This window comes from Apteryx mantelli, chromosome 22 (assembly GCF_036417845.1).
Source record: "Apteryx mantelli isolate bAptMan1 chromosome 22, bAptMan1.hap1, whole genome shotgun sequence".
In the NCBI taxonomy this organism is placed as follows: domain Eukaryota; kingdom Metazoa; phylum Chordata; class Aves; order Apterygiformes; family Apterygidae; genus Apteryx; species Apteryx mantelli.
In genome coordinates this window covers 2,310,415-2,335,204 of record NC_089999.1, presented here as the reverse complement: position 1 = coordinate 2,335,204, position 24,790 = coordinate 2,310,415, and the positions used below count along the sequence as shown (strand labels likewise).

General features: G+C 53.3%; 1 protein-coding gene across 1 annotated transcript in view; it reads left to right on the top strand.

Annotated features, from left to right (window-relative positions):
- The window catches only part of HIP1 (huntingtin interacting protein 1), a 44,898-nt gene that overhangs the window by 228 nt on the left and 19,880 nt on the right, over positions 1-24,790 (top strand). Inside the window, exons 2-7 of the mRNA XM_067309537.1 lie at positions 13,453-13,516; positions 14,538-14,680; positions 15,424-15,480; positions 17,852-17,932; positions 21,766-21,842; positions 22,247-22,308. Coding sequence (XP_067165638.1) covers positions 13,453-13,516; positions 14,538-14,680; positions 15,424-15,480; positions 17,852-17,932; positions 21,766-21,842; positions 22,247-22,308 — 484 coding nt within the window. The remainder of the gene's footprint in view (positions 1-13,452; positions 13,517-14,537; positions 14,681-15,423; positions 15,481-17,851; positions 17,933-21,765; positions 21,843-22,246; positions 22,309-24,790) is intronic.

The following is a 24,790-nucleotide window of genomic DNA, read 5'->3' as shown; positions in this document are numbered from 1 at the left end:
GCGGCCGGGGGACGGCTGCTCTGCCGGCCGGGGAGTTTGAGTTACGGGCATTTAGCCTGCCTTCCAGGCATGGCTTTCCAGAACTGTGCGTTAGATAGGGCCTTTCGTCAAGTAAAGCTCATTTGCATCGGGATCTCTGTGAGTTTCCTTTGTTTGGAAGACTCCAAGATTTGGGGTTCTTCTGCTGTGAAAGCTGGAAGAAACTGAGGGTTTGGGGATTTTTTTTTTTTTTTTTGATGTGTTGCAGTACAAAACATGCTTTGGGTCATTCAGTGTTATTTGGTGATTTGTCCTCACCTGGAAATGTCCTTGTGTTTGAGCTGGTGCACCTGTGCCTGCTGTGAGCTAGGTACCTGTGTCAGGATTTGCTCTCGTCCATGTACTTTAACTTGTTTTTTTCCCCTGGCTTTCTACTCCACTGGGTTCAGGCTGTACCCTGAGGACTTGTGGCTGTGTATTGTGCTGCTGTGAGTTTTTTCTGCATGTTTGGGCAAGGTCTCCAAGTACACCGGCAGAGCTGAGCTCTGTGGGGCCAGCCCTGCACTTGGGCAAAGGGGATGAAAATGGGCTTGGGGTGGAAAGGGGCTTTTGAACATCCATTCCTGGTGGCACGTTCATCTCCTGTGCTGGTTGCCTTGGAAGAGAGATTTGGGTTTTTGTGGTCTCCAGGATGCGAACAGTGAGAGGTAGTGTGGACTGGAGTGTAGGTGCTTTGGCAGAACTGACTTAGGGAATGAGGAAAGTCACCCAGGTCCGGCATGGAGTCCATACAGTCCTGGCTGTTTTCAGCTCATTTGCAGGATCCAAACATCTCTGAGGAATAACTGTACTGGCCCTGGATGTTTCTAGACACCAGACCTGGCTCCGGTAGTCAGCCAGCTTGCTCCTTGCTGAGTGCAGAGGCCGTTGGCTCTGTGTCGGCTTGCAGCCATTTGGCTGGATGTTGCTGGTACTTTAATAACCCAGTGTATGGAATATGAATGCTCGCTTAATTTTCTCACATCTGCCTACAGCAGCAAGGGACTGCTTGTTCTGTTCAGAAGATCTGCTGCTTTGCAGGAGCAGTTGCAAGGAAGGATTTCCACGAAAACTCCTGTTGCTATGTTTGCAGCCTGGCTGTTAGAGTACCAGAGTACCTGTCAGGGTTTGCACCCCTGGGACTATCCCAGCGCACATTACCCTCTTTGGATCCAGGCGAAGGATGCACTTACCTCAAGAGCATCCCACTAATGTAATAAGCACAGCAGGTATTCGTTCTGAGGGAGAAATCTGCAGCTATTTGTCTGAAATCTAAATAGGTCATGGCAAAGTTGAAGTGCAGGGTGCTGTCACATCATGCTGAAGCAGTTGTACTACCTTTCACGTGGAAGACATTTGAGGCAGCTGTATACCAGGAGCTATATTTGCTGACTGGGTCTTGCCATTGAAAGGGCAGGTTTCCTCCCAGATGAAAAGTTTCACAAGGGGTAAAATTTCTCAATCAAGTTTTGTCCTGTGATGGCAATTTATCCCTGAAATGCTTGTCTGGAGCTGAACTCCTTGCACACTGAGTTTGCACGGTCCTGTTTCTGCTCCCTGCATCCTCAAGTGGGGGACAGTGTTAGTGTCAAGTCTCAAAGCCTTTATTTCCTCCCATTGCAAAAAATGCCCAAACATTTGCATTCGTTGGAGCAGAAGACTCCAGCTGAGGCCATTGTTAAAGTATCAGGTATATTTGGAAGACCACGGTAGACAGTGCCAGTGATTCTCCCTCCACAGATACAAATCACTGCCAGGGGAAGATTCTCAGCGCATAAAATCCCCACTTAAAATCAAAAGCCTGACTAATAGGACAGCTAGCGGAAAAGGCTTCTGGCCATGGGGGAATGGGCTCGGCAACATGGGGTACCAGTGCGATTGATTGGCTGCCAGTGATGTCATGCCCATATTGACAATTAAGCATTAAGAGTAACGAGTGCTTGTCTGGGGGAACAGCTGCTGGAGGAGTGCAGCCGCTTCGGAGGATGCCCTGCCTGGGAGGATGCCTGCTGGTGCCCCTTGGGAATCGCCGTTGTTGCCTCCCTGCCTTGTTTTGGCATGTATAGGAGGCTTGCTGCCATGTGGTTTGCAAGCTGTCTTTCGATTCAACTGGTTGTTCTGGGGTCTGCAGTTGGTGCAGGTCGAAATCACAGCCTGCTCAAGCAACTCAGAGGAGGAGACACTGTGCTGTGCGAACAGTGATGGATGGTTTTGATGGGGAGCTCTGTTGTCTGCAGCGTGTGAGCCAGGGACACAGCCTCGCCTCTGAGACCTGACTCTGTGCTAGGCTGTCACGTCTGAGAGAGCGAGGTGACTTCTGGCCAACCTCAGAGTATATCTCCCGGTTATAATAGCATTTCTTCTTCCCAAAGTGCTGTCTCATCTCCTAGCATCCAGGAAGGAATGGGTCTGGGGTATTTCTCCATCAGTTTATACCTCTGCTGGTGTGCAGGGCAGCAGAATCTGTGGCACCAATTTGTGTCGGGGCCTGTCCTGGCCCTTCAGAGCTGTTGAGATGGCTGAAATATTTCCCGAGTTCTTTTGCAGACTCAGCTGACTTTTCTTCTGACTGTTATTGCAGCTGGAGATTTCAAATGGATCCCAGCCTTTATGGCGTAAACTCCCCAGACAGTCATTAATGAGGATGGGTTATTCTGTAGCCTCAGTTTTTTTGCTAGCCGTAACCCCTAAATCAATTTTGCTTCTGTCCTTTTTTCCAAAGCTTTCCTGTGTATTGAAAGAGTTCATATTCCTTAAGCTGGATGAAAGATGTCTGTCTAGAGCTTGGATTCTGTCCAAGTGATTAATCTGTATAAATTGTTTATGGCATTTGAGAAATCTAATGGCCTATTTGGGTTTTGATACCACAATTGTATGAAGTGATGCATTCAACTTAGCAGGCTCTTGTTTCCAGTGTCATTATACCAAATGCTTCAAATCACTTCTTAACAGTCAGCGGTCTGCAGTCTGGCTCTCTCTTGCTGGCATCTGCCAGATCTCCACCATCCACAAATAAGACTTCTCAAGTCTCTGAGACCCATCACAAGTCCATTTGGTGTTTTGCTTCATTCCTTCTCTTTGATCATTTCAAAGATAGAGGGAGTGATCAAATATCGCCATCTTTTCCTGCCTTAGCGTTCATGATTCTGTTCAGCCCATTTCTTGAGCTTGAGGATCTGCAAAGGCCACTTCCCAGGAAGGATGGTGAGTTAATCCCTTATACACACAGTTCATAAATGCACTATCCTGTAGATTGCTTCCTCCAGTTTGATTCCACTGTGACTGGACTCTGCTACACTGAGGAACAGCTAGGAGCCAGTGGGATAGTCTCCTATGCTCTCTGGTTCATATACACTCCAAGAAGTGTGTATCCTTCAAATTATTTTGATTTTTGTACTGCAGAGAATGGTACTACGCACATGAGGCAAAAGCCACAGATCTTATGGGGATGCTGACAACAGCTGTGGTCCTAGTGTGTCTCCCTTCCAGTGTCCTGTCCTAGATGCAGACGTTTGAACATCACCCCTCACTCTCTTGGGCCAGGTTTTTCTCCTTGAAGCACGTGTATTGCAAGAACTGTTCTATAACACTTATATCTTGCATTGCCTTTTGCAGTAAACCACATGGTGACAATAGGTAGGTTAAGCGTGATGTTAATCTGAAGGTGCCATCTTCCCAAGCCTCATGAGATCAGATCTGAAGCCTGTAGGCGTTACAGTGCTTTTTGTCACCTTTGCCAGTTGTGTCTATGCCAAGAAGAACCTGACTGTGCGGTCTCTTTGGTTTCCAGCAAAGTTTAAAGACAGGAAATACATCATGAAATTATGCTGGCTGTCTCTCTTGGCAGTGTGCTAGGGTTTTCTCCTGCTGTCTTTAGTTGTGTCAATGTGGGAGGATAAAGATTTGCATCTGGTGATGCTGGTTAGCCATTCTTTCTATCCTCCCCTCCCTTGCTATCTCCCAGGAGAGTTCAATGATTTGGGGTATCATCTGTGCCACCTGACTGGTGGCAACACTGTCTCTGAGGCAGCAGGGGACACTGCAGACCCCCAGCTGTCTGGGAGAGTTCATGTGGGTAGCTCAGGTCCCAAAAGCTGCCCCAGAGGCCTGGCATCCCTCAGGATTCAGGATTGTCTCCATTGCCCTGCAGAGAGATGTCCTTGGTTCTCCTTCTCTTGCCAGCCTCCGAGTTGGCTGCTGCAGTAGGCAGCACTTCTGGCTGGGGCAGGCACGGTGTTGGCATATCTTCACAGAATGGTTGAGGTTGGAAGGGACCTCTGGAGATCATCTAGTCCAACCCCCTCCTGCTCAAGCAGGGTCACCTAGAGCACGTTGCCCAGGACTGTGTCCAGACGGCTTTTTAATGTCTCCAAGGAAGGAGTCTCCACAACCTCTCTGGGCAACCTGTTCCATCTTGCTCATCTGGACTTCTCATTCAGCTCTCCGGTCTGCCTCTCCTCTCTGTGCTACCTTTTTTTCTGTAAGCTGTGTGCCCTGCGGTTGTCCCGAGGCTTCGGTTGGGGCAGGGCTCGTGTTGGACTACGACAGCCATGCAGGGAGCGGGTTCCTGCAAAAGCTGACTTTTGCTCTCCCAAAGGGATGTTTTCACTGAGAAGTAATCTCTAGCTAGCACAGTTGTGAGCAAAGCCTGGCTGATGCAGCAAGGTACCCAGGTGTCTAAAGACTGAGGCAATCATTGCTTTGAGAAAAATAAGTTTGTCTTATGGCCCAAGTGAGGGCAAATGCTGAGACATGTGCAATTACTGGCATTATTTCTAGGCTGACTGGGGCAGGAGGCTAGAAGAGTGATAGCCCTCTTATGAAGGTGGTCAAGGTGTTTCATCCCTGGAGTGGCTCCAGCACTGACAGCTTGTAGCTGGGAGGGAGAGGAGCACTTTATTTCTAAGTTCATGGATCCAGTAGTGGAAACCCCTGATGCAGCCAGATCGCCCGGGTTAAATGATGGGGAAGCACTTTTTATGTCTCCCTATTCTAAGGGAACATTTAGGACTGAGTTGGAAGACTGTGAGTTATGCAATTTGTGCTAGGCATCCCCTTATTTTTTATATATATATATGTGTGTGTGTATGTGTATATATATACGTGTGTATATATATATATGTGTGTGTGTGTGTGTGTGTGTGTATGTATGCCACCTGCCTCTTTGCGGTTTGCTCTGGCAGCAAAGCCTTTCTTTCTTCATTTCCCTTCTGCGGGCGTTATGCGCAAAACCAGGGTGGTTCTCTTTTCGTGGTGCTACTGTATAAGGTCATGCGGGCTGTGCCGCTGAGCAGGCACGGGCTGGGCCAGCGCTTCCTCAGGCATTCCTGCGAAGGGGGAACCGGGGCCAAGCCGCCTCCGCCTCCCCGGGCTTCGCCGCGGCCCCTAAGGGCTCTCCAGGCCTGAGTGTGTTATTAAGCACTGCAGGCGTCATCCCGCGTGGTTTGCTTCAGTACTTCACAGAGGGAAAACCTCTTCTGAACTTGGAGAGTCGGCGTTTTGCTTTTTGCTGCTCTTGGCAAGTCATGTTTAAAAAGAGCCGTGGGTACCCTTTGAAAAGGTGTGATTTGCACCTTTGAGAAACTCTCCTGCATCCCTGCTGCCTTGTGCCACCCAGGAGGGAGGATTTCCCATATCCTCATCACCCCCTCAACCTGTTGCCCTGGGGCCAGAGTGAAGCTTTGCTGGGCTGGGATTTACATTTTGATTAATTCCACAGTTTTTTACTGGGAGCTCTGCCATGGTCAGATCTTACTTACCACTTACCACTTCCCCCAGAGCCCCTGTATCTGTGGTCTGCTGTAGGGCTGGGTTGAGAATACTTTTCCGGAGGTATGCTCAGTCTCAACTATCCATTTATAGAAAGGAATTAAGGAGAAATGAGGAACATTACTAAGAGGATTTGCGCTGCAACTTACTCAATTTCTCCAAATAATTTGCAATAGCGCTAGATTCTTTAATCAACACTCATTTCCTTTCGGAAATGAAAGGAGATGCAAGAAGGCTCCGTGCAGCTACTGTGCCGAGCTAAACTATTCTCTGCGTAATGGCAGACTTGCGATTCAAAGAATTGTAATTTGGGGAGATCTGGAAGGGGGCTGCGAATGTGTGTATCTGCATGTGAGAGAGAGAGGGAGAGATCTGTTTTGCTGCGCTCGGAAAGCCACCTGTAATTCTGTCTCTGCGATCCTGCATGCATTTTTTTGCGTGTGTCCCTGTGGCTGTTGTGCTCTTGGGGAGATATTTTGGCTGATGAGGGCTTTGTTCCACGTGCTTCCTGCGGTGGGCACAAACACCTGCATGGGACCGCTGCTTGCCCTGCCACCCGTGGTCAGAGCCATTCACTGAGGGGGATTTTACCTTTTGTGTGGCTCTTCTCCCGCAGAGCAGCGAAAGCGGGGCTGCTTCCAGCCCTCTCCCAGCCCCGCAGGCGTCTCCGCTCTCCTGCTGTGGCCTCAGGGCGGCTGGCATGGCTTGTGCGGAGAGGAGGGTCTGTCCCGCTGTGTTCCCGCAGGGGATGCTGCATGTACACTTTGTATATGGTCCTGGTTACCTTTCATTCCCTCTGGGGGTGTTGAAGCATCTCGGCACCTTGTAGGCTGCGGCCTCCAGTAAGCCCATAGGTCAGCAGAGTTCGTGCTGGAGTGTGAAGCTGCCGTTTTGGTGTTTCCCCTCTGCAGTGCAGACATCTAAATTCCTTGAGGGAGGAGGTTGCCTGCGGATGCTGTGTTGAATCTGTTGGAGAGGAGCCATCAGAGCTCTGAGGGGTCTTGCACCAGTGTGCCGCATAATCCGGGGCAGTCCGAGGCCCAGAAATGTTCATCATCCTCCAGTTTCCTGTCCTGGGAGCCAGCATGATTCCCATGGGAACTAAGTACACCTCGGGCAGAGCTGGGATGTCATACCCATCCACAGCAAAAGACCCTGCATGGACTTCTGGGCATCCCCCAAGCGCTGTGAAGGAGGGAAATAGTCTCTGTGGGCACATTGAGCAGGCATGAGCTGGACATGTCCCTGAGCTGGGCAGGTCCTGTTGCTTCAGGGCAAAGGTTTTAGTTTGGATAGTTTCCGATCTGGTTTACCTGACTCTTTGCTACTCTCACAAAGAGCCTTTCAACTTGGGGGACCTGATTCCTCTGTTTGTTGCATTGGTTTTTCTTTACCCTGCTTGAAATGAGCTTTGTGGCATTATCAGGGCTGCTCTTTCAGCTTCAGGCACGCGAAGGCATAGAGCAGTCGAGGGATGTGTTACAGCACTGAGCTTGACTTATTCATATCCCTGCTCCAAGTGCTGGGGTTGTTTTTTTAGATCTGCCCCCATCGCACTGACCTTGTGTGGTAATGGGTGACTCGACTATGACGCTCGTTGCCCAAACGGGGCCTGCCTGAGTCACAGGGGCTCAGACGGCCTCTCCTCTCTCTTCCCTTTCAGCATTACTGGCTTTGTGGCATTGCTCAAAAAGAGGAAGCGGGAGGTTGCGTTCGCTGGGTGGGGGGCGCAGGGGCAGCCATGGAGCACGGGGGGTCAGCCGAGGCCGGGCCAGGAGCTGTGTGAGCGCTCGCTGCCTAGCGTGGCTTCAGGGCCGGGGGGGCCAGCATCGCTCTGTCGGCGTGGCGAAACCAGAGACGAGCCACGGGCGTCACGGGGGATGCGTTCATGGCCTCGCGGGTCAGAAATAGTCTCTGCAGTGTAGAAGCTTGCAATTAAAATATCCTCAGCCGTAGTGGCTGGTGAGCGTTGGGAACCGGCGCCCGTCAGTCAGGATAAAAACGCCTCTCCGTGCCTATCCAGCGGGATAAGAGAGGTCTACGTTTTCTTTTAAGGCAGCCCAAAATGTCTTGTGAGGCGACTCAGCCTTCTTGACCTAGTTTTCCAGCCAAAACTCAGGGAGTGGAGCTTAACACTGTCACCCCTCCCGGACCCTCTCTTCCCTTGGAGGTGACACTCCAGCCTCCGTCGCTCGGCCCTCGCTGCCGCCCTGTGCTCCCCACTGGGCACCGGCAAGCGTGGCGGGCACGGAGGCTTTGCCCTGCGCTGCCAAAAGGGCGCCAGCTCTCCGCAGGGTGGCGAAGGGGGGTCACGGGTCCCCCCCCCCCCCCCCCCCCCCGCAGCTCCCCTGCCGAGCCCACATCTGCCGGGAAGGAGGTGATTCACGGGTGAGTGCCAACTCCCCTGCCACGTGCAGCCTGCGGTGCCCTCGGTGGAGGGGCGCTCTGGGCAGAGACGGATGCTGACAGCGTCCAGCGGGCCGTGTTTGGCATGGGTTTGGCTGCTGTGCCGAACGGGCCTGAAGCAGCAGGGAAGAGCAAACACCATGTTTGAATGCAGGTGGGGGCAAAGCCAGGGCTCCTGCAATGAGCCCGCGTACGTGCAAGCGGAGCCGGCAGCAGTACTGCTGCTCTTTTGGCCCCTCCAAGGAAATAAATGTTGGATCCGCCTTTTCCTGCAGACTGAGCGCCTTTCCTTTCCCTGCGCTGCTCTAGCCTGGTGTTTGCTTCGGACTGAAAGCAAGGCACGAGGAAAGAGGTGCACGAGGCCCTTGGTGTGATGAAGGGCATCGTGTGGATCAGGCTGTGATGCTGCTGGTGCTGGTTGGTGCTGGCACCGCGCCGCTCCGTGTGCGCTCAGCGGTCAGAGCTGCGGGGCAGCGTTGTCTTTGCGTGGCACTTTGGGAAATCGCGTCGAAGGTTGCTTATCCCAGCTACCTTTCCGCCACCATGTTTTCCTCCTCTGGGAGGATTGCTTGGAAAATCTGGAAGTAGCATGAACCTCCGCTTCCTCTGCAGGCTGGGAAGCAAAGGGTGTCTCCTTGGATCAGATAACAGGCTTGTGCTGGCAGCCCGGTTTTGCTAATCTCTTAGAGGACCAATTTGGAAAGAAAAAAATTGTCCTCGATTCACCAGGAATGTTCAGTAGGAAATGACATTTTCAACTTGGAACTTAATTTCCAGCTTTTCCAAAGGGCATTCCTGCTGGCCGCGGTGCCGCGTGAGGCCGCCCAGGCAGCGGTACCCAGCCGGGGCCGCGCTCCCCAGCTGCGGCCGCCTGGGATGTGCCGCCACCGCGGGACTCCCTCCGTGGGGCGCTTCCCGCGCCCTGCCTCTCTCTGGAAATGCATTCAGCGTTTGCCTTGGCTGCCGGGCAGCCTGGTGGCGACTCTGTTTCGGGGGGATGCGGGAGGGGCGGCGGGATAAAGCTCGCCTTCCTGTGTGCTGCCGTCGATAATTGCCTCTCCGGAACCAGCCTCGGAGAGAGCCGCCGCAGCAGGAAGCGCTTGACAATGCTGCTCTTTCAGCCGTGCGCTGAAAGGTCCCAGCCCCTCGCAGCGTCAGGAAGCCCTTGGCCCGAGGAATGCGCAGTCCCATACATATCCTTTCCTAACCTTCCGGGAAAGAGCGTGGCTCTTGCGCTCCCCTGGAGGGGAGAAAATGAGGTTCCCTGTGCCCTGGGGGCTTTCACTCGCCGCAGAGGCTGCATTCACCGGGTGCAGCTGCGCCGAGCAAAAGGAGTTCAAAGTGACACTGTTTCGCTCAGCTGTGCCGGCAGCCTTGGTCCCCCGGAGCCCTTTGAGGCAGCAGCGTGCTCTCCAGGAATTGCTGCTGAACTCGCTGCTGGCTCTGCAGCGGGCCCTCTCTAATCCCTCTTTGTTAGAGACCGCATAAAGCAAGGACTTCTGCTTCTCCCAGCAGCCCCCAGGCATAATTCCCTCCAGGGAGTCGGACAGCAGGATTCAGGGAGCCAAATGTTTAAAGGATGGGGATAGCAAAAACGTGCTTGCTGAAGCTGATGCCTTAGCAAGAACAGTGCTGGCGCCTAGCCTCTAATAAGCTTTGAGACTTCACTCGCGGGATCCGTGTTTTCAGTTAGCTTACCACCTTTGGTCCAAAACTTCTCTGCCTTTTCTCTCAGCTCTGTTTGAGGTTACTTGGGGGAAAAGTAAGTCAAAAACCTGCCAGACCACTTTTTTAATGCAGTAGCTCTCGTCTTGCGCCCCTCCCATCATGCAGTCTGCCTGTTCATTTTTGCATTGAAACTTGCTTTTTACTGTTCTCCCTGCAGCTGCAATCACCTCTGAGGGAAATCCACACAGCGGTGCACAGCAAATAAAGCCAGGTTTTTATCTAGGTATCCCCAGATAAGCTTTTAGGTATCTAGAGTTGTGGTTAAATGCTTGACGTGTTTAGTAAAGGAAGCATATGGCAGTTAGCTCACACTGAGATTTGAGGATGAAATTGGATGGGATGGGCTGAACTGGTCTGATAGTTTGGGGAGGTCCTAGTCCTTCCTCTCACTCCAGCCCTGTGTTCCTGCTCCAGGAGCTCCTCTGACTCCAGGGTGAGCTGATCCAGCCAGCTGAGCTGGCAGAAAACTAACCTTGTGAGAAATGCATGGCTGTCCTGGGGCTCAGAGCAGCTCCCGAGAGAGAGACAGGGCTGAGAACTGGAGGGAGCGAGATTGCTCCTTCCAGTGCCAGAGGGACCATCCTGGCTGTCCCGTCTAAGTGCACCTTCATGTTTGTAAACCTGAGTTTAGGACAAGGACAAGCTAAACTTACAGCCTGCTCCTCACCAGGCACCACCTGCTGCTATTGGGATGTAGGGCTCTGGGCTGTGGGCATCATGTTCCAGGCTGCAGCTGCTGCCACAGAGACTCCTTCTTTCTGAGGATTTTGTTGTTCTTTGGGTTTTGTAAGAGGAAAATGAGCATAATGCTGAATGGTGGTTGTTTTTTTTTTTTTTTTTTTTTTTGACATAAATAACAATCAGTTGCACACACCGGAAGGGCAGAGCTGGAGAGGTGGCTCCCACTCTTAACCTTCCTGCATAAAGAATCTGCTGACCTCCACCCAGCAGGTTGGGAGGGGACGTCTGCTGTGATTGAGTTTCTCCACTGCTGGCCCCTGCAGGGTTTCTTCCAACTCTCCTTAAGGCTGGGCTAAGTCGCAGGGTCTGGTCTGTGTCCAGACCTCATTTCATTTTGCCTGGACCAGGATGCTCCTGCCTTCCAGCAGGCAATCCTGCATCTTTCCCTGATTCCCTGTAACCCTCAGACGAGCCCCCTGCATCTTACTGGTGAGGAACCTGCATCTCCTTGATAAGGAGAATGGGCCTCCCAGCTGCAAGGTGGGCAACAGTGAGCATGGTGTGCAGCTCAGCGCAGCTGGAGACCGTCACAGGTGTCCTTCCCAACAGAGCCCATGCCATATGGATGTTGGTTAAAGAAACAATGAAATGGCTAAAAGGATTAGCTGTGCTCTGAAGCACCTGGTGCTGTTGTCCACTGCTGGAGCAAGCAGCAGTGTTTCCTGTCTCACAAAGCAGGGCCAGTCTGTCCTGGGACATTGAGAAACTAGACATAGAAATCTCCTTTAGCGTAAAGAGTGGATGCTCGATTTCCTCTCAGTGTTGTAACTGGTAGTTGTGGGTTAGAACAGAAGCTGTCTCAGCCTTTAATATGTTTTCCACACTCCAGATGGCAAGTCCTTTGGGGGCAGAGGGACTTTCCAGGAAGCTGGGACGTGGGTAGTGCTCAGCACTGTGTTTGCTGGGGGAATCTGCGCCCTTCTGTGCTCAGCTATACGTGCGGAGTGTGCAGCTGGTGCCTTATGTGCTCTCCTCATTCCTGCACAACGGAGAGGAGTCAGTCCTGCTTGGAGGTTTCTGCCCTCCTCTCCACCATCTGTTGGGATGAAGCTGTAGCAGGGCCGTCTTGGAGATTAAGGGAGCTGCTGAGATGCAGGGAGGACTGTCAATGAATAAGGCATAGGAATTAATCCCACTGCTTTCATTGGCTTGCATCAATAATTAATTGCTTCTGATTATGCTGAGCCAGCCTCTCTCTTTCATCAGTGCAGTGCGGATCCTAGCAGGGCAACATTATCACAAGTGTCAAACTAGTGGTAGAAGTTGCTGTGAGTAGGGAGAGAACAAGCTTGGAGGGGGGGTCTCCGTGCCAACATTGCAGTGCTCAAACAGAACGGCTTCCTAAACGCAACAGTTGACCACTAGCAGTATTGCAGGGCCCTGGGGCTAGGAGTAAATTCACTCTCGTGCAGACTGGGCGGCTGGAACAGCTAACGCATCTTCCAGCTTCTGGTGCACCTCCCAGCCCTGTCATGCACTTGAGAAGGGAGGTGCAGAAATGGGATAGAGTCAAAAAAAAACACTCAAAATCCTGCAAGGAAAACACTTCTAACTACTGCAACTGCTTCTCTGTCAGCAGAAGCCAAGTGCAGTGGCTTCTCTTGCTCTGCGTTCACACACGCTTCTCGATGTGGGCTTCGCAAGGTCCACAACATTTGCATTGCAAAACATGCCTTTTCTGGCAGAGTGAAAAAGGGCAACTTGAGGGTTTTGTGGGTGCATTTGCACTGGGGAGAGGCTGCCCATAGCCCTCGCTCTTGCATCCACCTGCCCCAGAGGAAGGCTTGTGTCATGTCTGAGCAGGACCAGGGCTGCCAGGGTGTTCCTCGCTGTGGGGACCTCTTGTGCTGGGGACCACATTCAAATGAGCTGGGTGCAGATGTGCCTCTTAAGCGGTGAGTTTGGGAGAAGGCATGAACAGGAGCATAGCTGGATCTTGACAGAGAGACTCATGAATCGGAGCTGGATGCGGGGGAGGCTGCAGCAGAAAAGAGGGGTACCTGGAGGATCTGAGACAGAGTGCCACCTGCGCCTTGGGAGGGACAGCCTTGTCCCCCTGTGTCAGCAGGTCCATCTCCCCCATGCCACGTTGAGTACTGTCTGGTAGCTCCATGTTCTGCCCTCCTCCTCCACCGGCTACGTGGCGAAACCATCCTACTGCTTCCAGCCACAGGGCTGTGGGATGGATGGGGCTGGAGCATCAGTATTTGTAAAAGCAGATTTGCAAAGCTGCTCTGATTTCTCTGTCCAGTGCCTACCAGTTGATACCAGCTAAGCAGGGACCTATTCTTTGCTGCCAAACAGCACGTCCAGCCCAGTTCCTTCCCCACTCTGCATGGTGGACTTTGCCATCCCCGTGCAGGGTTCCCTGTCCCCCCAGAAACTCCCTCTCCATGCAGCCTGCCATAGAAGGCAGAGCAGGGGCTGCTGGCTGCTGACCATGATCCAGGGTCAGGAGAGGGGTCTGCCTTCCCTCTGCCTGTCCCACCACCTCGCAGGCAGGAGAGAGTCCTTTGTGGTCAGTGCTTTAATTGCATCATTATTATGCTGAGTAAATGAATCCTGGCAGCAGCTGAACCTGCCAGATGCCAGGCACATCCCAGAAAGGCATCCGGGAATGAGCAGAGTCCAGCTGGCATGGGACGGTGGCGGCTTGGAGGGCCAGGGACCTGGATGGGACCCAGCCACCGACAGGTGCCGGCAGAGCCAGGGAACCATGTCCATGCAGACAGGGGGACTGGGAGCCCAAGCCCTTCCCATCTCACCCCCCTCCCCGCTTCTGTTTTTCAGACTGTCAGCATCAATAAGGCTATTAATACACAGGAAGTGGCTGTCAAGGAGAAACACGCCAGAAATATCCTTCTGAAAGTTGGCTGCAGGACAGGCGAGCGTGGGAGCTGGCTGGAGCCGCCCGGAAAAGGGGCCAAGGCGAGGCAGTGCGTGGGGAGAGGTGCAGGCGCAGCCGACGCTGTCCGGCTGGGCCAAGCTGCAGAGCACTGCTACCGGACAAGCCAGTCCCCAGGGTGCTCGGGTGAGCCTGTGCAGCACCCCAAGAGGGTCTCTGTTCGATGGCTGGGGCTTTCCCGGCATGGCACTGCTGAGCAGTGCATGCTCCTTTCATTGCTTCTTGCTGCAGCCTTTGCTTTTTTGGTGGGTCTGCACCTAGCCTTGCGCTCCCGCCACTCGCACCGCAGTGTTGCCATCCCATGGGAGCAGTGATGGGAGAGCCAGAGGGACTGATGTCCGTCAGCAGACTGTCTAGCCTGGGCCTAAGGCACTTAAATCTCAAAGGTGCTTTTGATTGTTTGCTGTCCCTAAAATCTGGGCCTCTAGCACTTATGCAAGGCAGCCAAGAAGTGCCAGTGCGGCCTGGCCTGGAGAGTGCAGATGGTGCTCCCAGGGAAGTGGTGCGGAGCTGGAGGAGAGGGGTAGCGTCTGCCACCCTTGGGGACAGTGTGTGCCCAGGCTGGTGGCTGTGGCTTGGCAACCTCTCAGCTCCCTGTGATGGCCCAGCTCTCCTTGGCTCTCCTGGTACTTGCTGGGAAAGGACAGAGCGTTCCTGCACTCTCCAAGCTCCCTGCTGCTGGACGGGACCTGGGCTCAGCACTGCAGCTTGACTGCCCAGCACTGCAGGGGCTTGACACCAGGCTGAACCCATCCTCTCTCCCTGGGGAGGAGCCTTTTCCTCTTGAATCCCTGGTGATGGGCACAGATGCTTTGCAAGACCCCTTGTTTTATGTGGGAGAGCTGCCTGTCTGCTGTCGGGGTGTTGAGGAGGGGTGGTTAGGAAGCAGCCAGCCTGGCCTGTTGTTTTGGGGAGATCACCTCGGGCCTGGAGAGTCAGGAAGGGAGTGTTTCCTTGACCAGCCTTTCACCATGCATCCTGGGCACGCACCACGAGAAGGGGGCACAGACCTTCTGGTCGGTCGTGAACCGGCTTCCACTCTCCGGCAACGCTGTGCTCTGCTGGAAGTTCTGCCATGTCTTCCACAAACTCCTCCGAGATGGCCATTCAAACGTAAGTGCTGCCCTGTGCCCCCAAAGGTTCATGAAAAGGCCTCATTTCATCATTACCCTTCAAACTCATGACCCGTTTCCTGAATTTTGGATACTGGGGTTGGCACTGCAAAGCAAGGCAAGGCAGAGCAGCGCTGCATCCAAGTGTCCCTGTTCCCTGACGTGTCTCCTAGCCAGCTTGTGTTGAGCAGCGCTCTGGCACCGCTGCCTCTGGCAGCTCTATGCTTATGTCTGGTTGCCCCCAGCCCTCTTCCCCCATGTCCCCTTTGCTCCATTACCTACATGCACTTTGATTCCTGTTGTTCTTCACCTCCTCCATTTTACCTGGAGAACCTCAAGCCCTTTAAAAGTAAGAAAAACTTTTCAAGGGTTTTCCTCCAAGAAATACCCTGAGCTAGGTCATGCAGCATAGCTCCCCAATGCAGAGAGTGTATCCACAGTGATGGTGCCAGAGGAAACTGCTCTGCTTGGGGAAACAGTATGCATATGAGAGAGATCAGAAAGGATTCTCCATCCCTGGGTAGGGATGGAGAGACTGAGGCATTCTGGGGCTGGGGCTTGCCTGTAGTGAGAGAGCAAGCTTTCTGCAGAGTTTGGAACACCTCCAGGAGTCCCATTTCTTAGCCTATTTGTTAGCTCAAAGTAATGTCCACTTTGCCCCCAGTGCCTGGAGCTAGCAGGAGCATGGCTGGCTATGTGCGCTGCCCTCGCTTGCTGATATTTTATTCTTGATTCCTTTTCCAGGTCCTGAAAGACTCTGTGAGGTACAAGAATGAGCTGAGTGACATGAGCAGGATGTGGGTAAGTGGCCAGTCCTACCAGCCCCAATAGGGAAATGGCTGCAGGACACCAGGGCCGGGCTGGTGGGCCCTTGGCAGCACCCTGCCAGGCTCTGTGCCCACGGCTGGAGCTGGGCAGGCAGCAGGATGCCTCCGTCAGCTGCTCCCCTGCCCCACAGCTACCCCGAGACCATCTTGCCCTGAGGAGGATACGCCAGTAGCGCAGAGAGGCTGTTGCAAATTGAAGCTGACTCTGCATTATTGGCTTGATTATCTTCTTGCCCAAGAGGAGCCAGGCCCTGAAACACTGAGCACTGGGTGGATATCAGGAAGCTTAAAATCTCTCTGGGCTTGTTCCAGCTGAGATCACTGGCTCAGCACCTCCAGAGAGTGGCTTAGCCTAGAAATGTCAGGTCTGTTTGGTTTGCTTCGCCTTGCTGCGAAGAGGGGTGAATGAGAGAGAGTATTTATAGCAAGAAATACTCATAGTAATGCAAATGACCTCTTTCCAACTACAGTAGATTAAATGGGGTAGCAGAGGAACAGGAGAGCAGGAAAAGTCATGGCAAGGCAGACTGCGAAGAGATGGGCCAGGAGCCGAAGAGTTGTAGGACTGGGTGGAGGGGAAGGATGTGACTTGTGTATCATGGGAGGAGAGGATGTCTCTGGAAAGGAGGAGGGAAAAGGCACAAGCCTGGCTGAAAGAGAAGCAAGGATCACCACAAAGTGTAGAGAGGCGGCTTGAGCTGAGCTAGAGGGGCTGTGACAAGCAGGTGCTGGTAACCACAGCAGGGAAGGAGGAGTAGATGGGACATGTCTATGAGGAGCTTGAGGAGCCATGGAAAGGTGTCATGAGCAGGACTGCACTGTCCATGAAGGGGCCTGTGTGCACCCTGCTAGCATTCATCCTCTCTAGCGGGCCACAGGCAGCCTGTAGGAAAGCCTTGGCAGCAGGACCTCTCCCGCAGAAGTGTGGATTGAGCTTCCAGAGCTGGTGTGAAGTTATGAGGACAGGACAGGAGCTTAAGACAAACCTTTCACTGCAGGGAGTTAACACAGAAAGCCATTTCCCATAGAGTTTGCTGACCCCCAGAATGTCATTTTTCCATCGTGAGAATTCCATAGTACTTGAAAACCCTGGACATCAGACCTTCAGCTGCCCCAAAGCCTGTTTCTTTTCCTACTGACCCTAGCACTGTCTACTGGGCCTTAAGCTCTTCTTTCAGTGCAACTGTCAGGAGTGCACCCAGACTTCAATGAGAAATGCTGGCAGAAGCTTGACTCTTAATCCATGTGCAGTAGATGTATTCCCAGCATCAGAGCAAAATGGGAGAGCTGTGGCTCATACTACCTCAGCATGTGTCTGGTGGGTACTCTGAACTCACTGTGCTGGATTTGCAGGTAGTGTTCAGTATCCATCTCATCCTTCAAGATCAGATTTGTTCTTCCTATTTTATGGCAAAACCTTGTAAAACCCCAGAGTTGCAGGGGCCCTGGTGTCCTCAAGGTGAGTCTCTGTAGGAGTCTGCATGCAGAGTTGTGGGATGCTGGGCAGCTCTGGCAGAAATGGTTTAAGCTGGAAGAATTGCTAATTACAAAGCCTTCGAAGAAGCGAGGCAAATGCATCTCTCTCATCTCCTGTGTGCCACTGGGAGCTTTGTGCCCCTTGGTCCCTGCAGAGTCCCTGACAGAGCCAGGCACAGCCCTGCATGAGGACAAGGATCCCGCTACGGTTCCTGAACTCAGATGAAGGGCCCTCCTGGGCATCTGTGAGTTGCCTGATGCCTTTGCTTTAGTTCAGTCAGGCATCTTGCATATCATGCTTAAAGCATCCCAGGTGCATCACAGTGATGGGCGATTCTCTCTGCTCTGATAGTCAAAAGCAGTGTTGAAACTGAAATAGAAGAGACCATGACCAGAAAGTCATGACCAAATCATCCCACCATGATTCTCCCCTTCTCCAGGCCATGTATAAAGCTGTCGGAATATTTGCTGCCAAGATGTACGCCAGCCCACAGCTGATGTGCTCTTGGTAGACATAACCTGCATGCCATGATACCTGGCTCACGCACATGGCATGAAGGACAAGGCGGTTCTTGCTCTGTGTATGTGGCAGGCAGCATGGTGCCAATGAGCATTTGCTGTGTGTTTTAGGAAGATAAGAGACTTGGGAAGATGGCAGATAGTGGTGGCCCAGACAGCAGCCAAAGTTCAGACAGTCTGTGTCCTGGGAGGAATGGGCCAGCGGAGGGAGGAGAGGCATGGACAGGCAGTCACACTCTGTAGGAGTCCAGACAGGCAAATTTCAGTTGCTACTGCCCACAGCAGTGGGGAGAAGGTTTCTTTGAAGGCGCAGCCTGCCCCAGATCTGAACAGCTTTCTTGTGTCCCCAGGGTCACCTGAGCGAGGGCTATGGACAGCTGTGCAGCATCTACCTCAAACTGCTGAGAACAAAGATGGAGTTCCACACAAAAGTGAGTGTCCTCCATCCCATCCTGTCCTGTCCCCATCCCCACAGGACCCCAGCCCAGCCCACCCAGCCCTCTATGGCTGGGATTAACAGCCCCTCACCAGCCCAAGTGGGAGGATGAAGCGTGCTTGTGGCTGCTGGGCGAACCAGCCGTTGGGCATGTGTTGTGGGGTTGTTGGTTTTGCCCAGGGCTCTGTAACTGGGTGCAGCGGGACACCTGCCACACATGGGATGGTCAAACCACAGCCATGAGTGCTGAGCCCCGCTGCATTCTCTTGGAGGCCCCCAGCCACGACACCGAGGGTGCGACCCAGTAGAGAGAGTGCCTGCAGCTTGGCGCTGCCTCTTCATGACTTCTTCATGCCTGAAAGCATGGCAACAAGCTCACAAGGAGACCATCACAGGGCCTTAAACATGGGATGAGCAGTGGCTGAGGACGGTTATTTTCTTGCAGTGGTGCAGGACAGTGAACAGGAGGAGACTTGCTTTTTGGGCACCAGACCCAAGAGACAGACCTCACTGAGCCGCTGCCACACCAAGTAATGAGTGATGGGGCTGCTGTGAGTGGGGTCCAGGACTTAGCCCTGCTCTTAAAGCCCAGCTGAGCCCAGCTCAGGGGCTACCACAAGAGGTTACATTTTGGGTATTCAGAGCCAGAAAGCAGCAAAAATGCTGCAGAGCAGGATAGTGGCTGGCAGAGCAATCTGAGCAGTGTAATTCTCACTCTTACCCCAGTGTGTCCTTTCCTGTATCATGGGCCTCGTGCTGCCACCATGAAATGATGACACAAACTGCCAGTGTCTCTGTCCTTCCCCTGCATCAAAAGTGGCCCAAGGAGCAAAGCCCTGGGGACAGCTGTCTTCATGACATATTTGGACATGTTGGCTCCTTGGAGGCACTTAGGTTCATCTTCTTTGCTCTGGAAGTGGGGAGACTACAAAGAAGGTGTTCACAGTAGAAGACCCTGGGCTTTGGGGTGCATGTCTCCCCCACTCTGCTGGAGTCCAAATATCCTTCCTGATAGGCAGAGGCGGAAGAGAGTATGTGTTGGACTATAAGGAGGGGAAGGCTGAGATACGGCCATGAACCTGCACAGCCTCAGCCCCCTGTTGCCTGCTCAGGCATCTCCTGCCCAGCTGCAAGGGCTGAAGCCAGCCCATTCGACAGGGCTGGACAGGAGGCAGTGCATGCGGCTGTGGACCCGGCAGGGCAGCAGCTAGTGCTGAAGGGTAAATCCCCTGAAAAACCCTGCTGTGGAGCCCAGCTCCTCCATCGCACCTTGAATGCAGGCAGGGAAGCTGAGGATTTAGCCTGGTAGGGTATCCCCGTTCATGCACAAAAATGGATGAGCAGGAAGACCCTGCGCTGGCTCCGACTGGCATACAAGCAAATGAGGATTATTTGAGTCAGCACAGCCTGTGCTCCGAGATGAACCAGAAATCAAGACAAGGTAGCACAAAACAAGCCTGCTCAGCCCACGGCTGTCTTTGCCTTCGTGATCCCAGAGCCTCTGCCTCCACATTACCTGCCCCCGTCCCAGCATCTTCGTCACTTGGCGGCGGGGAGCAGAGCAAAATGCTGCATCCCCAAGGGAGCAGGCAGGTCCCGTCACTGGAGCAGCAGCTTTCCCCCGCACTGCGTCGCAGGCATAGCAGGCTCACAAGGATCTCCCGCCACGTGTGACTTGTAGAGTTTCTTTTAGGAAAATAGCATCTGTTGGTTGTACTTGCAGCAGCTTTCTGAAAATCCTTTTCAGAAATACATTGCCCTTAATTCAACCTTCAGAAAAGGACTTGTGCTCATTGAAGGTTGTCAGACATGGGGAGGGTGTGCAAGGGCTTGGGAGAGGGGTAGCGCCTTGTGCTGGGTCGAGTCAGCGCAGCAGCATGATGACCCATCCTGTCCCACCCAGTCATGTTCCCAGCTTGTGGCCTGGTAATGAAATTATCAATGTCTGTCACTTCGAAATCCATTTTTTCTCTCTGGCCTTTGGGCTCTTGGACCAAAGGAGCTTCTGGGCACTTGGGGCCAGAGAACAGCCCAGACTTTTTATTTCCCCCCCCCCCCACCCATCTCTCTGCTTGTGTTAGGAACTTGTTTTGACTCTGCAGACCAGAACTGCTGTTCAGGTCCCTTGTTTGGGCTGCGTTTTGGAGAGGATGTGGTCAGAGATTTGGCCAGCTACAGGTCTGCTGTCATAGCTCGAAGCCAGCTTGCCTGATCGCCACTTGGTTAGTGATGTTTGCCAAAGGTGATGGGGAGCGTATTTATAGAAAGCAACGTGATGTGTCCTGTTGTGCATTCTGGGAAGCAGCGCTCCCATCAATGGAGTTTATTATTTAGGCAGACACTTTCTTAGGCTTGGGGCATTAAAAATAAAGGCATGCCTCCAAGAACAGAATGAAAAATCATTGTGGACCTTCACTCAAACACTGCCCTGCATGGGTTTAAGTGCCCTAATCCTTAAAATAATTGGCAGCAGCAGATTTGGTACCTGCAGGGTTTTCTTTCTTTCGAGCTCTGCTCAAACACAAACCCTGTGCAAAACAAGGCTTGGGTAGCCAAGGGCTTTGGCAGCAGCTAAGCAGGGGCTCTGGAGCCCTGTGCCCTGCCAGGACAGCCTGCTGCACTGCTTGGGAGCTGCAAGAGGGGCTGCAGGCCAGGGCTGCCCCTCTGGCACCCTGCACCTGTGGTCCCCAGTGCCTGAGCAATAGCTGTCCCTGTGTGGCCTTTCTGTTCCCTTCCAGGACGCCTGATGATTGAGTACAAACACTTCTTCCTTCAAAGGCACTTTCTGAAGCCAGGTCCGTGTCCTGTAACATGGGCCTCGCTTCAGAAAGCCTTTAAACCTCCTTTAAAACTCTCTGGCCAGGATAGTCTGATGAGGGAAGCAGCATGAAGAAGCTTCACCTTCCAGAGCAGAGATACTGGCTCCTTCTGCCGGCTCTTCCTGCTGGCCGCGTGCGCTGGCCAGGAACAGCATAGCCAACAGACACCCTCATCCCTGTTTCTGCACGGTGTGGGCCCAAAGAGGCATCTCCTTTTCTACCAACTGCTCAACAGTGCCTTGAAAGAGCTGGTGGCCCCGTCTTCTTCCTATTCAGCAGGTTTCTAAACCCAGGGAGATTGGCTCTTGCTAGACAGAATAGGGGGTCTGCAAATCATGGAGGCTCCAGTCCTGTTTCACCAAAGGCCTTGGGCTTTTTCCCTGTAGCAGCAGATGCCAGCCACTTCCCATCTCTTCAACCCCTGCTCTGGAGAAAGGGGTCTTTGCAGAGCGTTGCTTTTCCTCATGGTGAGGAACTGGGCTTTGATGGATGACACTGCCTGCACAGGAGCGTGTTATGGTGAGCTGGCAGGCTGCTGGCCTGTGGACATAGTGTGGGATAGAGCTGGGGTCTCTCTGCCCTTCACTGCTGCTTGCTTCATCAGCAGCCTAGAATTTGCAGGGATACAGTTTTGTTCCCTTCGTGGCACAGCTCTTTAAGGAAGCCTGCAGGCTTGCTTTGACAAGGCAGAAGGAGAAGACCCGGTTATGGGCCATGAGATTTTAGCCTGCCACCAAAACCTTTTAAGGGCTGGTTAGAGAGACAGCCACCACTCCAATGTTCCCCCAGCTGAGGAGGCCAATGTGCAGTACTTCTCAGCCCAAGGGGACTTCCTTGGGGCATTTGAAGAGCCATCGCTATCTCTTGCACCCATGGCCATGGGCCAGAACGGCAGCTCTGGCCCTCACAGCCTGGCAGCAGCACTGCCTCAGCAGCTGCAGAGCTGTGACCAGACTGGGAAGTCCTCAAAAGCCCTTTCCCTGACTCGTCCTCCCATTTCCTTGTGCAGAATCCCAGGTTCCCTGGCAACCTCCAGATGTCCGACCGACAGCTTGATGAGGCTGGAGAGAACGACGTCAATAATTTGTGAGTCCGGGGCAGGAGAAATGAGGCATTCCCAGGCAGGGACGCCAGGGCTAGGAGGCGAGGGGAGGAATCTAGATGTCAGGTAGCGCTGGTGGAAAGGCGTTGCATGCCCTTGCCAGCGGCCTGTCTGAACCAGGGACAGGGGCCCGCATTGGACCCTCTCCCCCACTTTCTACCATGGGCAATAGGAGCAGGCAAAGCCTTGAGGTGAGCACATTACAGGTGCTCTGGGAAGCGTCCCAACGAGCACAACCGCTGTCTGCATCCTTCCCAAGGGGTGCCATGGCAGTGTGGGCTCCTACGCTGAATCACTTGCGAGTCCCTCTAGGGTGACACCTGCCAGAAGATGAGGCTTGTGCGGTGCCATGGGGATGCTCTCTAATGTTTTTGTTCCTCCTTCCTAGTTTCCAACTGACAGTGGAGATGTTTGACTATCTGGAGTGCGAGCTGAACCTCTTCCAGACAGGTAAGACACCCTCTTGTTTTCATGACCTGGGGTTGCTGTGAGCTGTGGAGTTGCGGGGTGAGACCCTGCTGTGGCCGTGGGTGCAGCGCCAGAGGAGGCTGAGCCACCTCCACTGTTCCCAATTGAAGCTCATGGGGGTGTTGATGTGTGCGTGATGCTGAGTCTCAGGCTCCAGGAAGGGAGTTGTCTGAGGGCGTCTGAGCTCATCTGTTTTTCGTGCACTTCACCAGAGTTATTATTAGCCAAAATTATTTCATGTTAGAGAATTGTGCCTGGCTCATGCCTCCCCCCAGCAGCCCTCCAGCATTGCTGGGAAGCCTGCGTGGAGCCGGCTGCACCGTACAGCTCTACTCTTCCTCCCCACACTCCTCCAGTTTCACTTCCCGGTCTTCATGAACTCTCACTTCAGTGCTCTCCCTGGGCTGGATTTCTTCTTGGGTTTCATCTGGGCTTGTGACAGGATCTGTTTTTTATTAACGGAGGACATCAGCTCCCCCGGATATTTTACAGCAGTTTCAGAGAGAGGTGGGGGTACCAACTGCTCTCTTCCTTGTGCGCATAGAGGCTACAGTCAAGCAGAATGGTGAACACAAGCGAGTCTCAACTCTCGGGACTAGGGAGCCATGAGTTGTAATGCACTTCTGTATGTAGTAGCAGGATTGTGTTTTGGACAAATTAAAGCAATATCAAGGCAATCCTTCATTTGTTGGATTTACAAGGCCTTGAGTGCTGGCACTACAATATAGCAGAGGCATGTGATAGCCTTGAAGCAGAAGTGGAAATGTGTCATGACATGAAGGTTCCTGTATGCTTTTATCTGAGGCAAGAGTGAATTTGGCTGGCTTGTAGTACAGGGATGTGTTCTAGTGGAGCTGGAACAGTGCCTTCATCTCAGGGTTCACAGGAGAAGCAGGACAGCAGTGCGTGAGCTTGCTCAGCGGGGCCGGTGCTGAAGGGCTGGTCCGTGCCATGCAGCCCTGGTCCTAGGAATACTTTCAGGAGCTATCGCTGCTGCGCTTCCAGGGAGGGAGTTGCTGGATAGAGAGGGATGAAGCTGCCGTCTTCCCCAATAGCTTTGCTAGACTGCCATGGGCTTCCACCCCATGCAGCTGGTTCAGGGCAGGAAACTCCTTCAGAGGTTTCTTTCACAGGGCAGGAGCCGTGAGCTCCTGTGGGGTTCCCTCGTGCCAGCCTTTGGGAAGACAAGGGAGCCCAGGCTGCGATGCCATTTGCAGAGCCTGTGTTGCGCTTCCTGCACTTGTTCCTCTAGGTATGGCTGATCTCTGTTTCAGTCCACATGAGCAGATGTAACATGGAAACTAGAGGATGTGGGGCTCTGTGTCTTGCTCTTGTAGCCTCCAGCTCCTGCCGGTCTCCCAGGAAGCCCCCTTGAAGCAGTCTGTGTGCCCATACCTTGATAAACTCTTTGGGAACAGCTTTGTTAGTGCCTTGTACAAATGCTTCAGGTCACATGGAGACTCACTTGCTTAGGAAGAATACCTCGGCCTACCCTTTACAACACCCCAAACTTAACTGTGACGTGTGAAACATGCCTCAAATGGCCAAGGGGTGCGGTAGGAGCCCTGCAACCTGCCGACAGTTACAGGGGAGGCTCGTGTGTCAGCACAGTCTCCACATTCTCTACTTGCTGCAGAGGATCACGGACACAAGACAGTGTCCTTTGCTTCTGGGTGTTGCTGGAGTCTCTGGCTGCATCTGGCTTTCTGTGCACACATCTCTGGGTGCCCAGCAGGGAGACCTGAACGGCTGTGCTGCCTGGAAATAGCTGGGCATGACTGCAGGGCGGCCGTACAGTGCAGCCCTGACAGCGGGGAAAGGAGGGAGCTGTGGCTCAGCGTTACCTCCCTGCCTTGCACTGCAGAGGGGCATCATTTGCTCCCTTCTGGCCCAGGGTCAGTAGTGAGGGGTGCTGATTCTCTTGCTCCTGACATCATCTGCCAAAAATGGGCAGTTTGCAGTCACCCAAGGGCTGGAGCGTGGCCCAAGCTCCCTGCCGCTCTGGCCTGTTTGCCCAGTATTTGTATCAGAGCAGTGCTGTCCTTCAGGGTTTCAGCTGGGTGCTGGCAGAACCATCAAAATTCCGGTGTTATTTGAGGTGGGTTTTCATCCTTTTCCTCCCACCTGAAGCACAGGGCCCTGAAACGGTGGTGGCAGGCAGAGCACCAAGCTGAGGGGCTGCGTGCTGCTTGGGAGACATGGAGTTCTGCCCCAGGAACCTAGTGGGGTCTCAGGACCAGGCTCTTTAGGCCTGAAAACCCGGCAGGACTCAGAAAATATTTGCTGCTGGTGTGGGGAGACACAGAGCTACAGCAAGGGCCGGGGCCAAGGCCTTGCGAGGGGCACAAGTGGTTGATGCAAAGCAGCTGGCAGTCCATTAGTCCGCAGTGCAAATGGAGAGCCCTCCAAGGTGCTTTCTGCCAGCACAGCTTCCTCAGGGCTGAGCCCTGGCTGGAGAAAATGC